At 37.6% G+C, this 17,846-nt stretch overlaps 1 protein-coding gene across 2 annotated transcripts in view; it reads right to left on the minus strand.

The window, feature by feature from the left end:
• Nucleotides 1-364: 364 nt before the first annotated feature.
• MDFIC (MyoD family inhibitor domain containing) overlaps nt 365-17,846 on the minus strand; it is a 90,521-nt gene continuing 73,039 nt past the window's right edge. For both annotated transcript variants that reach the window (XM_046021562.1, XM_046021561.1), the window contains exon 5: nt 365-3,091. In XM_046021562.1, coding sequence (XP_045877518.1) covers nt 2,844-3,091 — 248 coding nt within the window. In that variant the 3' untranslated portion in view covers nt 365-2,843. The remainder of the gene's footprint in view (nt 3,092-17,846) is intronic.

Raw genomic sequence — 17,846 nt, forward strand, 5'->3', positions numbered from 1 at the left:
ATGAAAATACTTCTGATGATTTAACTTTTGGATGAAATTCATTAACTCTTAATACCCGATTTCATAGTTCTTTTTTTTTGCATTTAATCTCAGTATACATATTAAAATGAACTTTGTTTCCATTTACTTCTTTTGGAATTATGTCCCAACTTCTAAAAACCATTTATTTAAGACCTGTTTTAATCATATGTTAACTATGATCTGCAGTATAAAAGGATCTGAATCTTTCATAGTTTATTTAGGCGCATGAGTCATGTGATTTACATAAGGAAATTAGGAAATCTTCAGAAAGGGAAGTAACAAGATATCAAGTTTTAAATGATAGCCAAATTCATTCAAATATCAACGTATCAGGTAGAAAATATGCTAAAGCACAAGAGAGAACTTTTTTTTTTATTTCAAAATAATGTATTCAGGATAATACAGGTCCAGTTTAAAAATATTAAAGGTTAAGTTTCCACATTTAAAAAGAGACCAAATCTGTAACTGTAAACTCTAGCACTTAGTCATGACGGCCATATATGTTCAACAAAACATTTTACATACAGAAGTCCTAACGTATACTGAAACTACTTTCACATTTTCCTACTTTGGTTTCTTTTTTTTTTTCCTCATTTTTAAAAATCATACAAATACTTTATGGAATGACTAGACAATAGAGGAAAAGTACTGTGAATATAAATATGAAAAAAATTCTGCTATCAATTAATGTTCTGTTACGGAGAAACATTCCTTCAAAAGTGCTAATATTTTCCTTGCAAATAGTGGCAGAATATATTTAAATATTAAGATAACCCACTTGGTTGAAAAATCTTGCAAGATAAAAAGTGACACATCTTAACAAGTCCAGGTCATTAAAAGGCTAATTTATACGTCAATACACAGATGATATGCCTCTAGCCTAATAGATACGCATAACTTTGAATATACGTAAATATTCAGATTCTGGCTACTATGAAATAGTACAAAGGTGTTCTTATATTTACTGTAACAAAAACAGTCTTTAGACAAGAGAAAGATAGCGGTTTTCTATAATTCTATTTAAACCTGACAACTTAAAGGCTATGTGTGTGTATACACACACACGTAGCAGTGAAAAGGGGATTCAGAAGTTTGCTTTTCTTTTTCCTTTAAGTCCTTTAAGTAATGACAGAAGTAGAAGCTAGGTTTTATCTCAAAGGAAAAACCAGAGGTGACATTCCTGCGCTTTAGTTTAAAACCTTTCTTAAAGGGCTAGCCTTGCTATGCATTTGTTTTCACTAGCAAGTTGAATTTCAGCTGGAAGAATTAAAAAATAACTATTAATCCAAAAGCATCCTTCCAGAATTTCTAGAAGGAATTACATTAAGTCAAACCAAACTACAGTTCTGGGAAGATCAGACTTAGTAGGAGAGCACATAGTATGGAAATTACCCCCACCTTCATCTGGGCTACACAGTGTGTCTTACTAACTACATACTTCAGTCGATTATAAGACTATTTCTTTACACTACAGCATCTTGATAACCTGCAGTGTTGGTTTTGTTTCACATAAAATTGCAATGCTAAAATTTGGTCACAGTAGCAGATATCCAGTTTCCCACTGTACTGGAAGGAAGGGTTTACATTTAAGGTGAGCCTTATTTATAAACATTGTGTACAAAGAAATACAACCTCCCCCTCCTGCAAAAGACTGAAAGCTCTCAAACCCTCCCCGCAAAAAACAAAACAAAACAAAACAAAAAAACAACTTTTGATTAAATCAAAATCAGAATACTGAGATTTTAATATTTTTTTAAAAATCACCTAATTTAAATGTATTTTGTCAAAAGTATTCCACATTCTTAATAAAATAGAGCTATTTTAATAAAGCATTATATTCTTATAAAAACTTTATCATAACATTTAAATGATGTGTAAAAAATTGCATATTTTTTGTTAATTTAAATTTTATAGCCTTTAATAAAAAGCTGTACTCCTACAACTAAAGAAAATACATACGGGCATTTTTCTTTTAACAGCTTAAGGGCACACACAGTTCAGGCTCCCCACCTAAAACTTGATCTTACTAAATCTAATTCATCCAAGCCATGGATGGATCACTCATCCTAAAAGTCCTCCTCAAATGCCCCCTTTTCCTTGAAGCTGTGTGCCTATGCCGGTAGACAAGAGTTAGTCTCTTCTGTGTATTCCTAGAGCCTTTTTAGCCTCTCTCTCTCGCATCATCCGCACTTCAGTATGCCTTGAGGACGGGTTGTGTACTTGACAGGTGTCTTTCCTCTACGAAACTGTATAGTCCTATGGATGGGAGTTCAGTGGCATTTGTCTTTGCATCTGAGCAGGCCATTACACACAGTAGGCGCTTAGTGTCTGATGAACGAGGGGAGAAAGGGAGAACCCAGCACAGAGCTGAACACTGGGTGCCCAACTAGGTGTGGGTCTGTCTCCCAAATTTCACTTTAAAAGAAGGGATGCTTACTTGGAACCATGAACAGATAAACATCAAAAATATAAACTGTCTGGTTTAAATACAGAGAAATAATAACACTTGGAGCAAGAGGCTCTTAAGAATGGTTAAAAGCAACAGAAACATGCATAAACAGGAGACATTTAGCTTTTTTTTTTTTTTTTGGTCAAAATGTCCCTCAGTCATTGTAACTTATTTAGTTTAGAAGTAGTTAAAATTTCACATATTAAAACACGTAGATTCGGTTAGAGAGAAAAGGCTTTCAGAGATTACTTAAAATAATGAGTTAACAGTGCAAATACTGGGTTGCTTCATGAGACTCTCACCATGTGATTTTCTGCCCCTTCAAAGAAAAATTGTAAAACCTCCAGTTTTAACACAAACAGAAGATAAATACCTATGAAGGAAAACAAATTCCACAGCATTCCATACAGATTTCCAAGCAGTCCGATGATTCACAACAGGCATCCATGATGCCACAGTCCATGTCACAAGGGCAGTTACAGTCGTCCCCCATCTCGTCTCCACAGCAACAGCAGCAGGCTTCTGAGGTGCAGATGCCACAGGAAGCCTGGCCCAGGACAATATTGCAGAGGGTGAGGAATTCACAGAACAAGCAGGCCAGGATACAGTGGACACAGCAATCTTCATTTTCAGTTGGGAAGAGACCATGTAGTGAGGGAAAAAAAAAAATGAACACAAATAGAGAAATCATCAATGGACTGAATGATAAGAATTGATCAAAATAATCCCAAACCCCATGACATGCAGTCTCAGAAGACTTCCCGTGGGCTGGAAGCTCACAAAGAAGCTTACATTTTAGAAGAGCCGTCTTTAGAAGTCGATATTGCATTCAGAAGACAACCAACCAACCGAAAAGGTGGTGGTGGGGTGTGGGCACAGATGTGTGCATGTGGGTGAGATTTTGTTATTCTCACACACCGTGCAGTGGTCTTAGTCGTAGGTTCTACTGCTCTGTGACTCTCACCCATCTTCCTTACACCTATTGCTCTCCATCACACAGGCTAAACACTTCTGTGACCTCGCAGTCCTTTAGAAATAGACATTTGACTGCCCCACCCGCCTGCTCCCAAACTGGAGGAAAAAATATTCAGTACGATACATTCAGTAGATTACTGAGCTTTTCCAGGATTATACTGTCATCATGGTTTGTAAGATAACTGTTATAAAGAGCTAGATTTATTATCCTATGAAGAAAATAGAGTTACCTTTCCGAAAGCCAGTTCTGTTCAATATGCCTTCACAGAGATATGAGTACTAACTAGTTCTAACACTTGTGACCTTAACTTTCTACTTCACTAGGGAACGCTGCCATTTCAAGGCTGAAAGGGGAATCTACAAAAACTCACTTGACGTTGAAGAACCTTTAACCGAGTATTCTTAAAGCCCTAAGAATCTTCTTGAACATAAGATTCTTTATATATTAATCACAGAATACGTCACACACAGAACTATCCGTATAGGATCTATCAGTTTCAAGAGGAGGAAAGAATGGCCATTCCACCTAGCCCGAGAAGGAGAGGCTTACATCTCTGAAGGCTCCTTTGGTCCCTTCCTATGTAAAGCTCTCTCTTCCACAATATAATCAATGTCTTGAATCTTGACTGAATCTTTCCCTTACTTTGCACTATACTTTTCACAACAGTGAATGTGGAAACGTCCCTCAGTAAGCTCTCAGAAAGGATAAAGGTACCTTCTGGATTCCTGTGAGTAGCATTTTTTGCTCAGTACTGTGTATTTCCCCTCCAGGATCATGTTGCTAAGTTCACTTATTTTCCATGTGTAGAGTATCCCAATTGATTAAATATACCATAATTAATTTATCCATACCATTTGTGAATATATTTGTCATATCCAATGTTTTTGCTATTGCAGACATTACTGTTTGGAATAGTTTTGTGCAAGTGTCTTAGAGCTCCCATGCTAGGTCACTGGTAGAACTGTGGGCTCACAGGATATGCAAACGTGTTTCCAAAAACACTGCTTGCTCCAAAATTTACTCCCCCAAACCAAGCTTAAGAATGCTCAGTATCTACATCCTTATCAATCTTGGAGACTGTCCTACCTTCATTAATGCCAGGTAGTTGAGTGTGAAAGGGCATCTCATGGTGGTTTTACTTTGCATTTATATCTTCACTAGTAAGTCTAGACATCTTTTTGTGTTTCCTCTTCTTTGAAATAAGTGTTCAGGCCATTCATGTTCCCCCTCATTTTTCTAATTAAGTTACATGTTTTTTTTTTCTTACTGATTTGCAGATATTTAAGATACCAGTCCTTTCTCAAAAATGACTATTTGCTCTCAGTATGGGGCTTTTTTAAGGTAAAAATAAAATAACAAGAGACAGATGAGTTAATTTTTAGACCTTGAGATTTTAAAGTAATAAAGAGAAATCTGAATCAAATCTTATAGTTAGCTAGAGGTATGGGATTGATTGCATGGCTGAGGAGGCATTAATAAGATTTGGTAGCAGAATGAAATAAAAAATTTTTACGCCTGATTCAAAAGAAGGGAGCCCAGCCATGCCTACACAGAGAAAAGAGGAAGAAACCAATAATCAGGAGGGGAGAGACTGAATGTAATTGTTAAGAAATCAAGAGCCTGCAGGATAAAAAGGGACAGGAGTGACATTCCAAACTAAACAGTTAATCACCACTCAGAGGACCTATCTATTCACTGGAAATTAAAAGCTCTTCCAGATTTTAGACAATGACCGTTGTCATACAGAAATGAGAAGCCCAGGGCACCTGGGTGGCTCAGTGGGTTAAGCCGCTGCCTTCGGCTCAGGTCATGATCTCAGGGTCCTGGGATCGAGTCCTGCATCGGGCTCTCTGCTCAGCGGGGAGCCTGCTTCCCTCTCTCTCTCTCTCTCTGCCTGCCTCTCTGCCTACTTGTGATCTCTCTCTGTCAAATAAATAAATAAAATCTTTAAAAAAAAAAAAAAAAGAAATGAGAAGCCCTACACCCAGAGTAGGATCTGTCCAAACTCCTACTTTAAGCCAACAAGATTCACAAATTAAAGTCTATTAAACTATTTTTAGTAAACAAAATGAAAAAGTTCTTAGCTGCCAAGAGATCAAACACTCCTTTCTAGCCTATCTTCTATAACAAAATGTGACTTTTCCCCCACCAAAATGTGGTTTCTATAACTAATAGGTATGACTGGTTGTTTTTCATAGAATGGGAAGCGTAGTGTTAATGAAGGAAAATTTTTATTTGCTGTTTTCAGAATTAAGAAATACGTTTCTTAGAAGAGAGATGTTTTCATTACTATTTCATTTTTTTAAATGATTTATTTTTAAGAGAAAGCATGCACAAGCAGGGGTGAGGGGGTAGAGGGAGAAGCAGACTCCCCCACTGAGCAGGGAGCCCAATGGGGGACTCGATTCCAGGACCATGACCTGAGCTGAAGGCAGATGCTTAACCATCTGAGCCAGCCAGGCACCCACACCATTTCATTTTTTTTAAAAACTATTTTAGATAGATACTTTGTACTAAACTCTGTGTAAGGCTCTTTCCAAATATGAATTCCCTTAATTCTAATAATATTTTCAAGAAGCAGTACTGGTATGATCCCCGTTTTACCAATATAGACTTAGAGGAATTTTAGAAAATTCGCCCGAGTCCTAGAGGCCAGCTGCAGAGTCAGAGTGAGAAGCCACGCGCCTCGCCAGAATGGGCCAGCCTCGAGTTCAGCATGCTGGGCTGACCACGGGGGTGGAGCACTCGGTTCATCTTCCTTGGGGGAAGATCAGTTATAAATCCAAAACTTTCTGATTTGTCTTGATCTGTTTTTAGCCTTGATTCATGTTCCTTTCCTTTCTAAAGATGAGTCTGAATCTCACTTTTAATGAAGAGTTGGTAGTAAAGGCTATAACCCTCAAAGAGAGCAAAGTTGATGAGTAGGAGACCTGATAAGCAGCGGGTCACGCTGTGGAGATAGACGGGAGACGGTAGGCAGCCAAGACAGACTGTCTCAGAAGAAACAAATCTGTCAATTTAAAGGATAAAAGTTCAGGTCCATCCTTACCTGCACAAAAGCAGTGAACGGATGACACAGGAATTCTGGTCATACATGGTCATGACATAGGTCTCAAAAGAAGAAGTTCTTTATGTGAATACTAAAACTTACATAGACACAAAAAAGACATCATCTTAGGGGCACCTGGGTGGCTCAGCGGGTTAAAGCCTCTGCCTTCAGCTCAGGTCATGATCCCGGGGTCCTGGGATGGAGCCCCGCATTGGGGTCTCTGCTTAGCTGGCAGCCTGCTTCCTCCTCTCTTTCTCTCTGCCTGCCTCTCTGCCTACTTGTGATCTCTATCTGTCAAATAAATAAATCTTTAAAAAAAAAAAAGACATCATCTTAAAACACAGGTTCTACATCATTTACTTGGAAACCACTCTGGGCTACTCTGAAAAACCAATCAATTCAAGGACACCTAAAAAAAAGCCATAAACCAAAATACAGTTCAGAGAGAACAGTGATACTAACCAAGGTGCATCTGTACAGACAGGGACCACACACACAGTCATTATCTGTCCTTTAGAAGTAAAGAACTACCCAGGCATGACGACAACAAGAAGATCCCTAAATGCTCTCCGATCAATTTATTTTTCTTTTTAGTTGTGCACTAGAAAGGGCAGTTGGATCACCTGGTGACCTGAGGTAATGGAGAGGTTAAAGTAAGGCCAAAGAGCTGAGAGTTTCTGCCACGGTCACCCCACCCCCTTCAGAGGAATCAACAATCACAAACTGCATTACCATGTTGGTTTTATTTGAAGCAAAGAGAGGATTAGAAGTATTAGCCAACTAAGAAGACGAAAGATGAGTCCTCTGCACTGATGTAGTTCACAGTCAGAAAGAATTATTTTTCCCCCTGTTCTTGAGGTTTTTCATTTTTCTGGTTTTATTCAGTCATATTTGCAGTTTTTGCCAAAAGTATTTAACCTCTGAGAAGCCAACTAGGTTCTGGGAAGGATGCCTGTCTCCGACTGGGCCAAGCAAGAATTGCACAATTCGGTGTACTACTGAGAGGGGAGCTCAGCGCAAGACTGACAGCTACTGTAAACTGAGGAAAACAAAGGAACACACCAGCAGCCGCAAGAAGCCGTAAAAAGAAAGCTTTAGCACAACGTTTGACTAAAAGAAACCAAAACTGTGACGAATGACTGCAGACAACAAACCCAAACAAAATCTTTTGAGTCCTGTGAAAGGTCATCTATCTGGAAAGCATCGAGCTGTCCCATGCCATGAAGGTAACACCGGAAACCTAGATAACCAGCATCCTTAGATGACTGGTGGAAACCTCTGTGGCTGGTCCAACGGCCTTGGTTCTGTTTAAGATGAGACTGGAGGCTCATTTTTAGAAGAACACATTAGTTTAATAAAGAAATGATCCCAAATTGATCGACTCAGTCCTATGTGACCCAAAGTGCTAAGAAAATATGAGGGAAGCAGTTACAGTGAACAGACTACTGACTTAAGAGCCATCAGAAAACCATGTGCACCCTAAACTCTGCTCTGTTCTAAGGGAGGCTCTTAAATTTCTTTCATTTTCTTTTTTTTAAGATGTGGTATGCCAGGTGCTCTGAATTTCTTGGAACAGAGACCCCAAACAGCAGAGTACTGGGAAGCACAAAGCAATGAATTCTGAGAATAACCCACAAACCATTTCTGAGTGCACGCAGATTTGTATGTGTTTTATCTCATCTCTAATATCATTTCCTATGATTTACACGCTTGAAATGACTTTCTTAATCAGGTCCCCAATAAGCAAACTGTACACGGAGAAAAAGAGGTTACCATTTGTAACAGACTGACAGTGTGCCAAAAAGCAACTGCAGATAAAAATATGAGCAGTCAATTATGCGTAATTAGTAATTTAGGAAACTGCACAGAGATCAAACCTGACTTTATGACCAAAGTTACAGAGAACCCACAGGTGTCGCCACGTCTTTAGCTGCTAAGGCTCACATCTGCCCGGTGGGGGTACAAAGGGGCTCATTGTACAGGAGATGGCTAATTGGGTGGAGGCATGCTTGTCCCCACATGCAGCTTCACTGTGACCGTTGTTTCTCAATGCAAAATCAAAAAGCAGGCTAGAAGTGGGTTTTAGTAATCCTGAATCGCAGCCAGGAGAGCTAAGTATGTGGCCTCTGTGAAAAGCCAGCTGTGAGGGATGAGACACAGACATCTCCAGGGAGTTCTGCTCCTCAAGTGTATGCAGGGGCAGGAAATATTTACTAATACAGCACGGTAGCTCAGCTCCAAAGAGCCTTGTGTCTCTAAGCCAGAGGACACACAGCATCTGGCCTACAGCCCTAGGATGACCTGCCGCCTGCATAAATTGGCCCAAAGTGTCCCTCCTACCCAGAACTCTCTGGCACACTGCTGTCCCCGTGAGGCCATGCTTCTCAGCCAGAACACAGTCAACATTTTCCTAGTAGGGAAGAAAGTGAGTTAGGTCAGGAGGTAAAAGAAGAGAAGAGCTGTATTTTCCACTGCAGTACGGAGAAGACCGCACTTAGGAAAACTGAACAATTATCTTTACTATTATCTTTCCTCTCAGCAAACTCAAAAGAACCTTGGAAAAAAAATAAAACCGTTCTACCACCTCCCACAAAGGGACTCCTTGATTTACCTCCCACATGTCCAAATTCTGGATTCCATCCTGCACCTATGGGAAGTGCATTTGCATTTTAAATTACAGTTAAGTGAATAGCACAGATTTTTTTTTTTTGCTTCTCTTACTCATTTATCTTGCTGCCTGTTCCGTGGTCGATTCATTAAATATTCCAAACTCTGAGAGATTTGATCCAGTAATTGTTAGTCATGACTTAACTGTAGCACTGAGTCAAGGAGTCCTTTCTGAAGAGTAGCATCTACTAAGTCTAGGAACACAGCCTACATAACAGAACACCCCCTGCCCCTCTGCCCCCCCTCAGGAGCTGTACAAAGAAACCTGAAGAGGAGTAAACGCTCAGTTAGTAGAGGTGTTTATTTAAAACATTTTACATGTACAGTTAGTAACTGAGCAGAGAAGAACGTAAAGAAAAGCTAAAAAAAAAAAAAAAACTACAACAACAGATGGTGCAAATAACATTTACATTACTTTAACCAGACAAGCTGGCTAGCTGATAATAACAGCACTGTCCTCAAAGGGTTACGAAGAGGATGACCCTGCCTATAAGTGCTCAAGAAGGGATTTCTCATGAAGTACTTACTAAATATTGTTACACAGTGATGGAAATAATGCAAGATTTCTTCTAGGGAGCCCACCCCTCTTTACCTACCAATATTTCATTACTCTGATCACCACACTAAAATCAGGCCATTCCATTTTAACCGAAGGAGGGTTATAAAAGGCTCGGTTTATAGTTGAAACACTTTGAAAAGAGAGACCCAAAAAGGCAAGTAAGGGAATCTGCAGAACAGTGAAGCAGGCAGAAATCTTCCCAGGAAAAATTAGGAAATTTTATGTTTGGCTGCAGCGGAAGACTTAAAATAATCATCTGTTTCCATATTTAAATTATGTCCATTTACTTTTCTCTGGAAGCTGGAAGGCTTAAACAGAGAAACACTATACTTTACCTGAACCTAGTCGGTGTTGACTTTATTCAGTTGGCCAGTTGGAAAACCCCTAATCCAAAAGGTTTAATTAATAAAGTTGAATGTAACTTTTGGATAACAAAATCCACTTTAGATCTTAGAAGCAGTTTCCTAGAAAGAGTATGTCTAACGGTCTGCTGAAATTGGTCATAAAGCCATCTATGGCCAGGAAAAAATAAATTTTTTCATTAAAACTAAGATTTACTTTTTTTTTTTTTAAACTTGTTCTTTCTTTTATTAATGTATTGTATCACACTGGTTGATTTGTGGACGTTGAATCAACCTTGCAGCCCAGGAATAAATCCCACTTGGTCGTGGTGAATAATCCTTTTAATGTACTGTTGGATCCTACTGGCTAGTATTTTGGTGAGAATTTTTGCATCCGTGTTCATCAAGGATATTGGTCAGAAATTCTCCTTTGTGACGGGGTCTTTGCCTGGCCTCATAGAATGAGTTTGGAAGTTCTCCTTCGTTTCTATTTTCTGAAAGAGCTTCAGTAGAAAAGGTATTATTTCTTCTTTGAATGTTTTGTAGAATTCCCCAGAGTATCCACCAGATCCTGGACTCTTGTTTTTGGGGAGGTTTCTGATCACTGCTTCAATCTCATTACTGGTTATTGGTCTATTCAGGCTGCCAATTTCTTTGTGTTTCAGTCTTGGTAGTTTATAGGTTCCAAGAATGCATCCATTTCTAACAGGGTGCTAAATTTATTGACATATATTTGTTGATAATAATTTACAGTGATTGTTTCTGTTTCCTTGGTGTTAGTCATGATCTCTCTCCTTTCATTCATAGTTTTATTAAATTGGGTCCATCTGGCCAGTGGTTTATAATCTTTTAAAGAACAAGCTTCTAATTTTGTTGATGTGTTCTACTATATTTCTGGTTTCTAATTCATTGATTTCTGTTCTAATTGTAATTATTTCCCTTCCCATCCATGGGTTTGGCTTAATTTGTCGATTGTCTAGTTCTTTGAGGTGTAAAGATAGTTTGTGTATTTGGGAATTTTCTTTCTTTTTTTAGTTATTTTTATTAACATATAGTGTATTATTTGCCCCAGGGGTACAGGTCTGTGAATCGCCAGGCTCACATATTTCATAGCACTCACCACAGTATATACCCTCCCCAATGTCCATAACCCAACCACCCTGACCTTACCCCCCAACACCTCCCAGCAACCCTGTTTTGTGAGATTAAGAGTCTCCCTCCCAATCCCATCTTGTTTCATTTTTTCCCTCCCTAACCCCCCAAACCCCTCACTCTGCCTCTCAAATTCCTCATATCAGAGAGATCATACAATAATTGTCTTTCTCTGGTTGACTTATTTCACTCAGTATAATACCCTCTAGGTCCATCCATGTCATTGCAAATGGCAAGATTTCATTTCTTTTGATGGCTGCATAGTATTCCATTACACACACACACACACACACACACACACACACACACCCCTTTATCTATTCATCTGTTGATGGACATCTAGGTTCTTTTCATAGTTTGGGTGTTGTGGACATTGCTGCTATAAACATTCAGGTGCACTTGCCCCTTCAGATCACTATGCTTGTATCTTTAGGGTAAATACCCAGTACTGCGATTGCTGGGTCATAGGGTAGCTGTATTTTCAACTTTTTGAGGACCCTCCTTTCTGTTTTCCAGAGTGTCTGCACCAGCTTGCATTCCCACCAACAGTGTAGGACATTTCCTCTTTATCTGCATCCTCGCCAACATCTGTTGTTTCCTGACTTGTTAATTTTATCCATTCTGTCTGGTGCGAGGTAGGACTTACATTCTTAAAACTGTAAGGAAACGATCTCAGAAATCTCTCCTCAAACCTTAACGTTCTTCCCATTTTCCCCAATTGTGTCTCTTTCACAATTCACATTTCAGTTTCTCTTCTTACCGGTGCTTGTCTAAATACTGTGCAAAGTAAATTAAGAAAAAAAAATTTTTTTTTTGGCAAAATAGTGCCCAGTGGGGTGGGAAAGTGCAGAAGTTTTTATTTAAATAAATTTATTTAATATTAATGTATTTATTGAGGTATAATTAACATGTAACATATTAGATTCAGGTTTACAACATGATTTATTGTAATTGCTCTGTGAAATCATCACCACAATATGTCTAGTTACTGTCTGTCACCATAGTTTTCTCAGGAGAACTTCTGAGATCTACTCTCTTGGCAACTTTCATATAGGTAATATGTTAACTATAGTCACCATGCTGTACGTTACATCCCCATGACTTCTTTATTTTATAAGTGGAAGTTTGTCGCTTTTGGACTCCTTCATCCATTTTACCCATCCCCACCTGCTGCCTCAGGCCACCACCAATCTAATCTGTTCCTTATACCTATGAACTAATTTTTTTTTTGTTTTTAGATGTCACATATAAGTGCGATCCTACAGTATTTGTCTTTATCTAACTCACACACTTAGCATAATGCCCTCAAGGTCATCCATGTTGTTGCAAAGGCAAGATTTCCCTTTTTTTATGGTTGGATAATGTTAATTTGTGTGTATACACACACACACACACACACACACAATTATATGTATTGATCATATTCTCTTTATCCAATCATCCATTAAGAAACATTATTTCCATATCTTGGCTATTATAAATCTCCAGTGAACATGAGGGTGGATTTGCCTTTTTGAACTAGCTTTTTCATTTCTTCTGGATAAATACCCAGCATTAGAATTACTGAGTCATATGGTACTTCCTTATTTATCCATTAAAAAAAAAATTTTTTTTTTTAGATTTATTTATGAGGGAGGGAGAGGGAGAAGCAGACTCTCCACTGAGCAGGGAGTCCAATCTGATGCCGGGGCTTGATCCCAGGACACCAGGATCATGACCTAAGCTGAAGGCAAATATCATGACTGAACCGCCCAGGCACCCTGACAGTTCCATTTTTAATTTTTGAACAACTTCCATACTGTTTTCAATAGTAGCTAAACCAATTAACATTCACACCAACAGTGCACAAGGAGTCTCTCTTCTCCACAACCTCAATACTTGGTATTTCTGTCTTGTTGATACTGGCCAATCTGACACGTGTGAGGTGGTATTTCATTGTGGTGTTGATTTTAATTTCCCTGATGATTAGTGATGTTAAGCACCTTTTCATGGGACATGTTGGCCATCTGTATATCATCTCTGGAAAAATATCTATTGAAATCTTCTGCCCATTTTAAATCAGATTCTTTGGGGGGGGGGTTTGCTGTTGAGTTGTATGAATTCTCTCTATATTTTGGATACTAACCCCTCATTCAGTATTTACAAATATTTTCTCCCATTCGATAGCTTGTGGTTTTGTTTTGTTGATGGATTCCTTTGCTGTGCAGAAGGCTTTTAGTTTGATGTAGTCCTACTTGTTTATTCTAGGTTTACTTTTGGTACCAAATCTAAAAAAACTGCCACCAGAGTAGAAATCAAGGAGTAGCATACTGCCTGTATTTTCTTCTGAATTTTATGGTTTCAGGTCTTGCAGTCTTTATTCTATTTTGAGTTAACTTTTGTGTATGGTATACAGTAGTGGTCCAGTTGCATTCTTTTGCATGTGGTTGTCGAGGTTTCCTGGTGTCATTTACTGAAGAGACTTTTACTCTGCATATTCTTGGCTCACTATGCATGCATGGGTTTATTTCTGGGCTCTCTATTCTGTTCCATTGATCCATGTGTTTGTTTTTATGCCAATACCATCATGCTTTGACTATTACAGCTTTGTAATATAGATGAAATCAGACAGTGTGATGCTTCTAGCTTTGTCGTTCTTTCTCAAGATTGCTTGGCTATTCAGGGTCTTCTGTAATTCCAAACTTTAGGATCGTTCTATTATTTCTGTTAATGCCCTTGCCGTTTTGCTAGGGATTTCATTGAACCTGTCGACTGCTTTAGGTAGTATGGACATTTTAACAATATTCTTCCAGTCCATGAGCACTGAATATTTTCATATTTATGTTGTCTTCAGTTTCTTGCACGAATGTCTGTTGGTACTCAGAGTACAAGTCTTTACTTCCTTGGTTAAATATATTCCTGGGTATTTTATTCTTTGATGCAAATGTAAATAGTATTATTTTCTTAATTTCTCTGATTATATACATATATATAAAATGCTACAGATTTTTCATACCGATTTTTGGATCCTGCGCCTTCACAGAATTGGGTCTAACAGTTTTTATAAGAATCTTTAGGGTTTTCTATACATATTATGTCATCTGCAAATACTGATAGTTTTATTTCTTCCTTTCCAATTTGTATGTCTTCCGTTTCTTTTTCCTGACTAATTGCTCAGGTCAGAATTTCTAATACTATATTGAATAACAGTGGTAAGAGTGGGCATCCTTGTCTTACTCCTGATCTTAGAGGAAAAGCTTTCAAGCTTTTCACCATTAAGTATGGTGTTAACTGTAGGCTGGTCATATACAGCTTTTGTTACATTGAGATATATTCCCTCCATACACAATTGTTCAGATTTTTAATCATAAATTTATGTTGAATTTTGTCATAGTTTTTCTGCATCTATTGATGATCATATAATTTTTATATTTCATTTTATTAAAATGGTATATACATCGATTTGCAGATACTGAACCATCCTTGCATCCCTGGAATAAATCTTAGTTGATCACAATGTATGGTCTTTTAAATGAATTGTTGAATTTGGTTTGCTAATATTTTGTTGAGGCTATTGGCATGTACGTTCATGAGGGATACTGCCTTGTAATTTTCTTTCTTGTAGCATCCTTGTGTTGTTTTTGTATCAGGGTAATGCTGGTCTTATAAAATGAGTTTGAAAGTGTTTCCTCCTCTTCTATTATTTTTGGATGAGTTTGAGAAGGATGGATGGGTTTTACAATTCACCAGTGAAGCCATCTGGTCCTGACTGGTTTTTTGGGAGATCTTTTCTTACTGATTCAAACTCCTTACTAGTAACCAGTCTCTTTATATTTTCTTTTTTTTTTTTTTTAAAGATTTTATTTATTTATTTGACAGAGAGACAGATCACAAGTAGGCAGAGAGGCAGGCAGAGAGAGAGGAGGAAGCAGGCTCCCTGTGAAGCAGAGAGCCCAATGCGGGGCTGGATCCAAGGACCCTGAGATCATGACCTGAGCCGAAGGCAGAGGCTTAACCCACTGAGCCACCAGGTGCCCCATATATTTTCTATTTTATTATGATTCACTCTTGGTAGTGTTTCTTGGTTATGTTTCTGGGAATTTATTTATTTCTTCTTAGTTGTGAAATTGGTTGGAATGTAATTGTTCATAGTAGTGTCTTAAATCTTTTGTTTTTCTGTGATATCAGTTGTAATGTCTCCTCTCGCATTTATGATTTTTGAGTCTGCTTTTTTTGTGAATTTAAAGGTTCACCAATTTTGCTTATCTTTTCAAAGAAACAGCTCTTGGTTTCATTCATCATTTCTTTTGTCTTCTAAGCGTCTACTTCATATACTTCCACTCTACCAACTATGGTCTTCATTTGTTTTTCTAATGCCTTAAGGTATAGAGTTAGGTTGTTTTAGATTTTTTCTTGTTTCTTGAGATAGGTATTTATCATTATGAACTTCCCTGGTAGACTGCTTTTGCTGTATCCATTATTTTTGTTACATTGTACTTCTGTTTTCATATTCTCAGGGCATTTTTTGATTTCTCCTTTGACCCAGTGGTTGTTCAGTAGACTGTTATTTAATTCCCACATATTTGTAAATTTTCCATTTTTCTTGTAATTGATTTCTAATTAAAGACAACTATGGTTAGAAAAGATGCTGAATACGACTTCAGTCTTTTTGAATTGATTTAGACTTATTTTGTGGCCTAACATGCTCTATCCTGGAGAATATTCCATGTTACTTTTGGGTGTAATGTTCTATGTATATTAAGTCCATCTGGTCTAATGATCTGCTTGAAGACAATGTGTCCTTATTGATTTTCTGTCTGGGTGATCTGTTGATGAAAGGGGGATATTAAAGTCCTGTACTATTAGTGTATTGCTATTTCTTCTTTTGGGTCTGTAAATATTTGCTTTACGTATTCAGGTGTTCCTATGTGGGTACTTAAATTATTTAAAATGTTATATCCTTTTGTTGTATTGCCCCCTTTATCAGTATGTGCTTCTGTTGTCTCTTTTTACAGTCCTTATTTTAGACTATTTTGCTTGATCTAAATACACTTACTCAGGCTTTCTTTTGGTTTCAATTTGCATGGAAGATCCTTTACCATCCCTTCTTTTTCAGTCTGTGTGACTTTACATCTGAAGTGGGTCTATTGTAGGGAGCACATAGATGAATCTTGTGTTTTCATTCAACCCTTTTAATAGAAGAATTTAGTCCGTTTACATTTAAAGTTAATTACTGATAAGCATATACTGACTGCCATTTGTAAAAAAAAAAAAAAAAAAATTTTTTTTTTTTTTTTTTTTTTTTTTTTTGTGGCTGTTTTGTAGCCCTTCTGTTTCTTCCTTTAACTTGCTCTCTTCCTTTGTAACTTAAGATTTTCTATAGTGGTATGCTAAGATTAATCTCTTTTCCGTATTTTGTGTCTGTATCTGCCATAGGTTTTTGCTTTGTGGTTAGGAAGAGGCTTATATATAATGACATTTCTCACAGTCTATTTTAAGTTTATAACTTGTTTTAATGCATTCTAAAGCTCTATATTTTTACTTTCCTCCTCTTCCTTGATGTCACATTTTACATTTTTATCTTATTGTAGTTTTACTATTTTTCTAACCTTCATACTACCTTTATAAGTGATTAATCTGCCATGTTTACATTATTCTGAATTTTACTATATATTTATCTTTACCACTGAGATCTGTACTTTCATATGTGTTTCTGTTGCTCACTTGTGCCCTTTTACCTCAGCTTAATGAAGTCCCTTTAACATTTACTGTAAGGCAGGCTTAGCTTTTGTCTGTCTGGAAAATGCTCTCTCTTAAAATTGAGAATGACAACTTTGCTGGAGAGTGTTCTTGGTTGTGAGTTTTTCTTCTTTCAGCACTTGAAATATATCATGCCATTCCCTTCTGTCCTGCACAGGTTCTGCTGAAAAATTCAAGTATAGTCTATAGGGGTTCCCTTGTATGTATGTTGTTTTTCTCTTCCTGCTTTTAAGATTCTCTCCTCTTTAACTTTTGACATATTAATTATAATGTATCTTGGTGTGAGTCTCCTTGGGTTCATTATATTTGGAAATTTCTCAGCATCCTATATCTGGATGTCTGTTTTCTTCACGGGGTTAGGAAAATTCTCAGCCATCACTTTTTCAAATAACTTTTTTGCCCCTTTCTCTCTTTTCCTTCTGTGATCCCTTCGATGTGAATATTGGCCTACTCGATGTCACCTAACTCCCATAAGCTATCTTACCCACTTTTTTTTCTTTCTACTGCTCTGATGAGGTGAGTTCCACTGCCCTGTTTTGAGTTCACTGATCTTTTCTTCTGCTTCAGATAGTCTGCTGCTGAACCCCTCTAAGCATATTTTTCAGTTTGGTTTGGTATTCTTCAGCTCTGTGACTTCCATTTGGTAATTTTGTGTATTTCTTTCTTCTCCCAAGTGTGGTGAACATCTTTAAAACTATTACTATTATTTTGAACTCTCTGTGAGGTAAACTGCTTAAGAATTTTTTCTTAGGTTTTGTCTTGTTCATTCTTTTAAAACATACTCTTCTCTTTATTCATTTTTCTTGACACTCTATGTTGGCTTCTATGCATTAGATCACACAGCCCCCTTGCCCAGTATGAAGAAGTAGAGTGGCTTTGTGTAGCAGGTAAAT

This window comes from Meles meles, chromosome 10, assembly GCF_922984935.1.
Source record: "Meles meles chromosome 10, mMelMel3.1 paternal haplotype, whole genome shotgun sequence".
In the NCBI taxonomy this organism is placed as follows: domain Eukaryota; kingdom Metazoa; phylum Chordata; class Mammalia; order Carnivora; family Mustelidae; genus Meles; species Meles meles.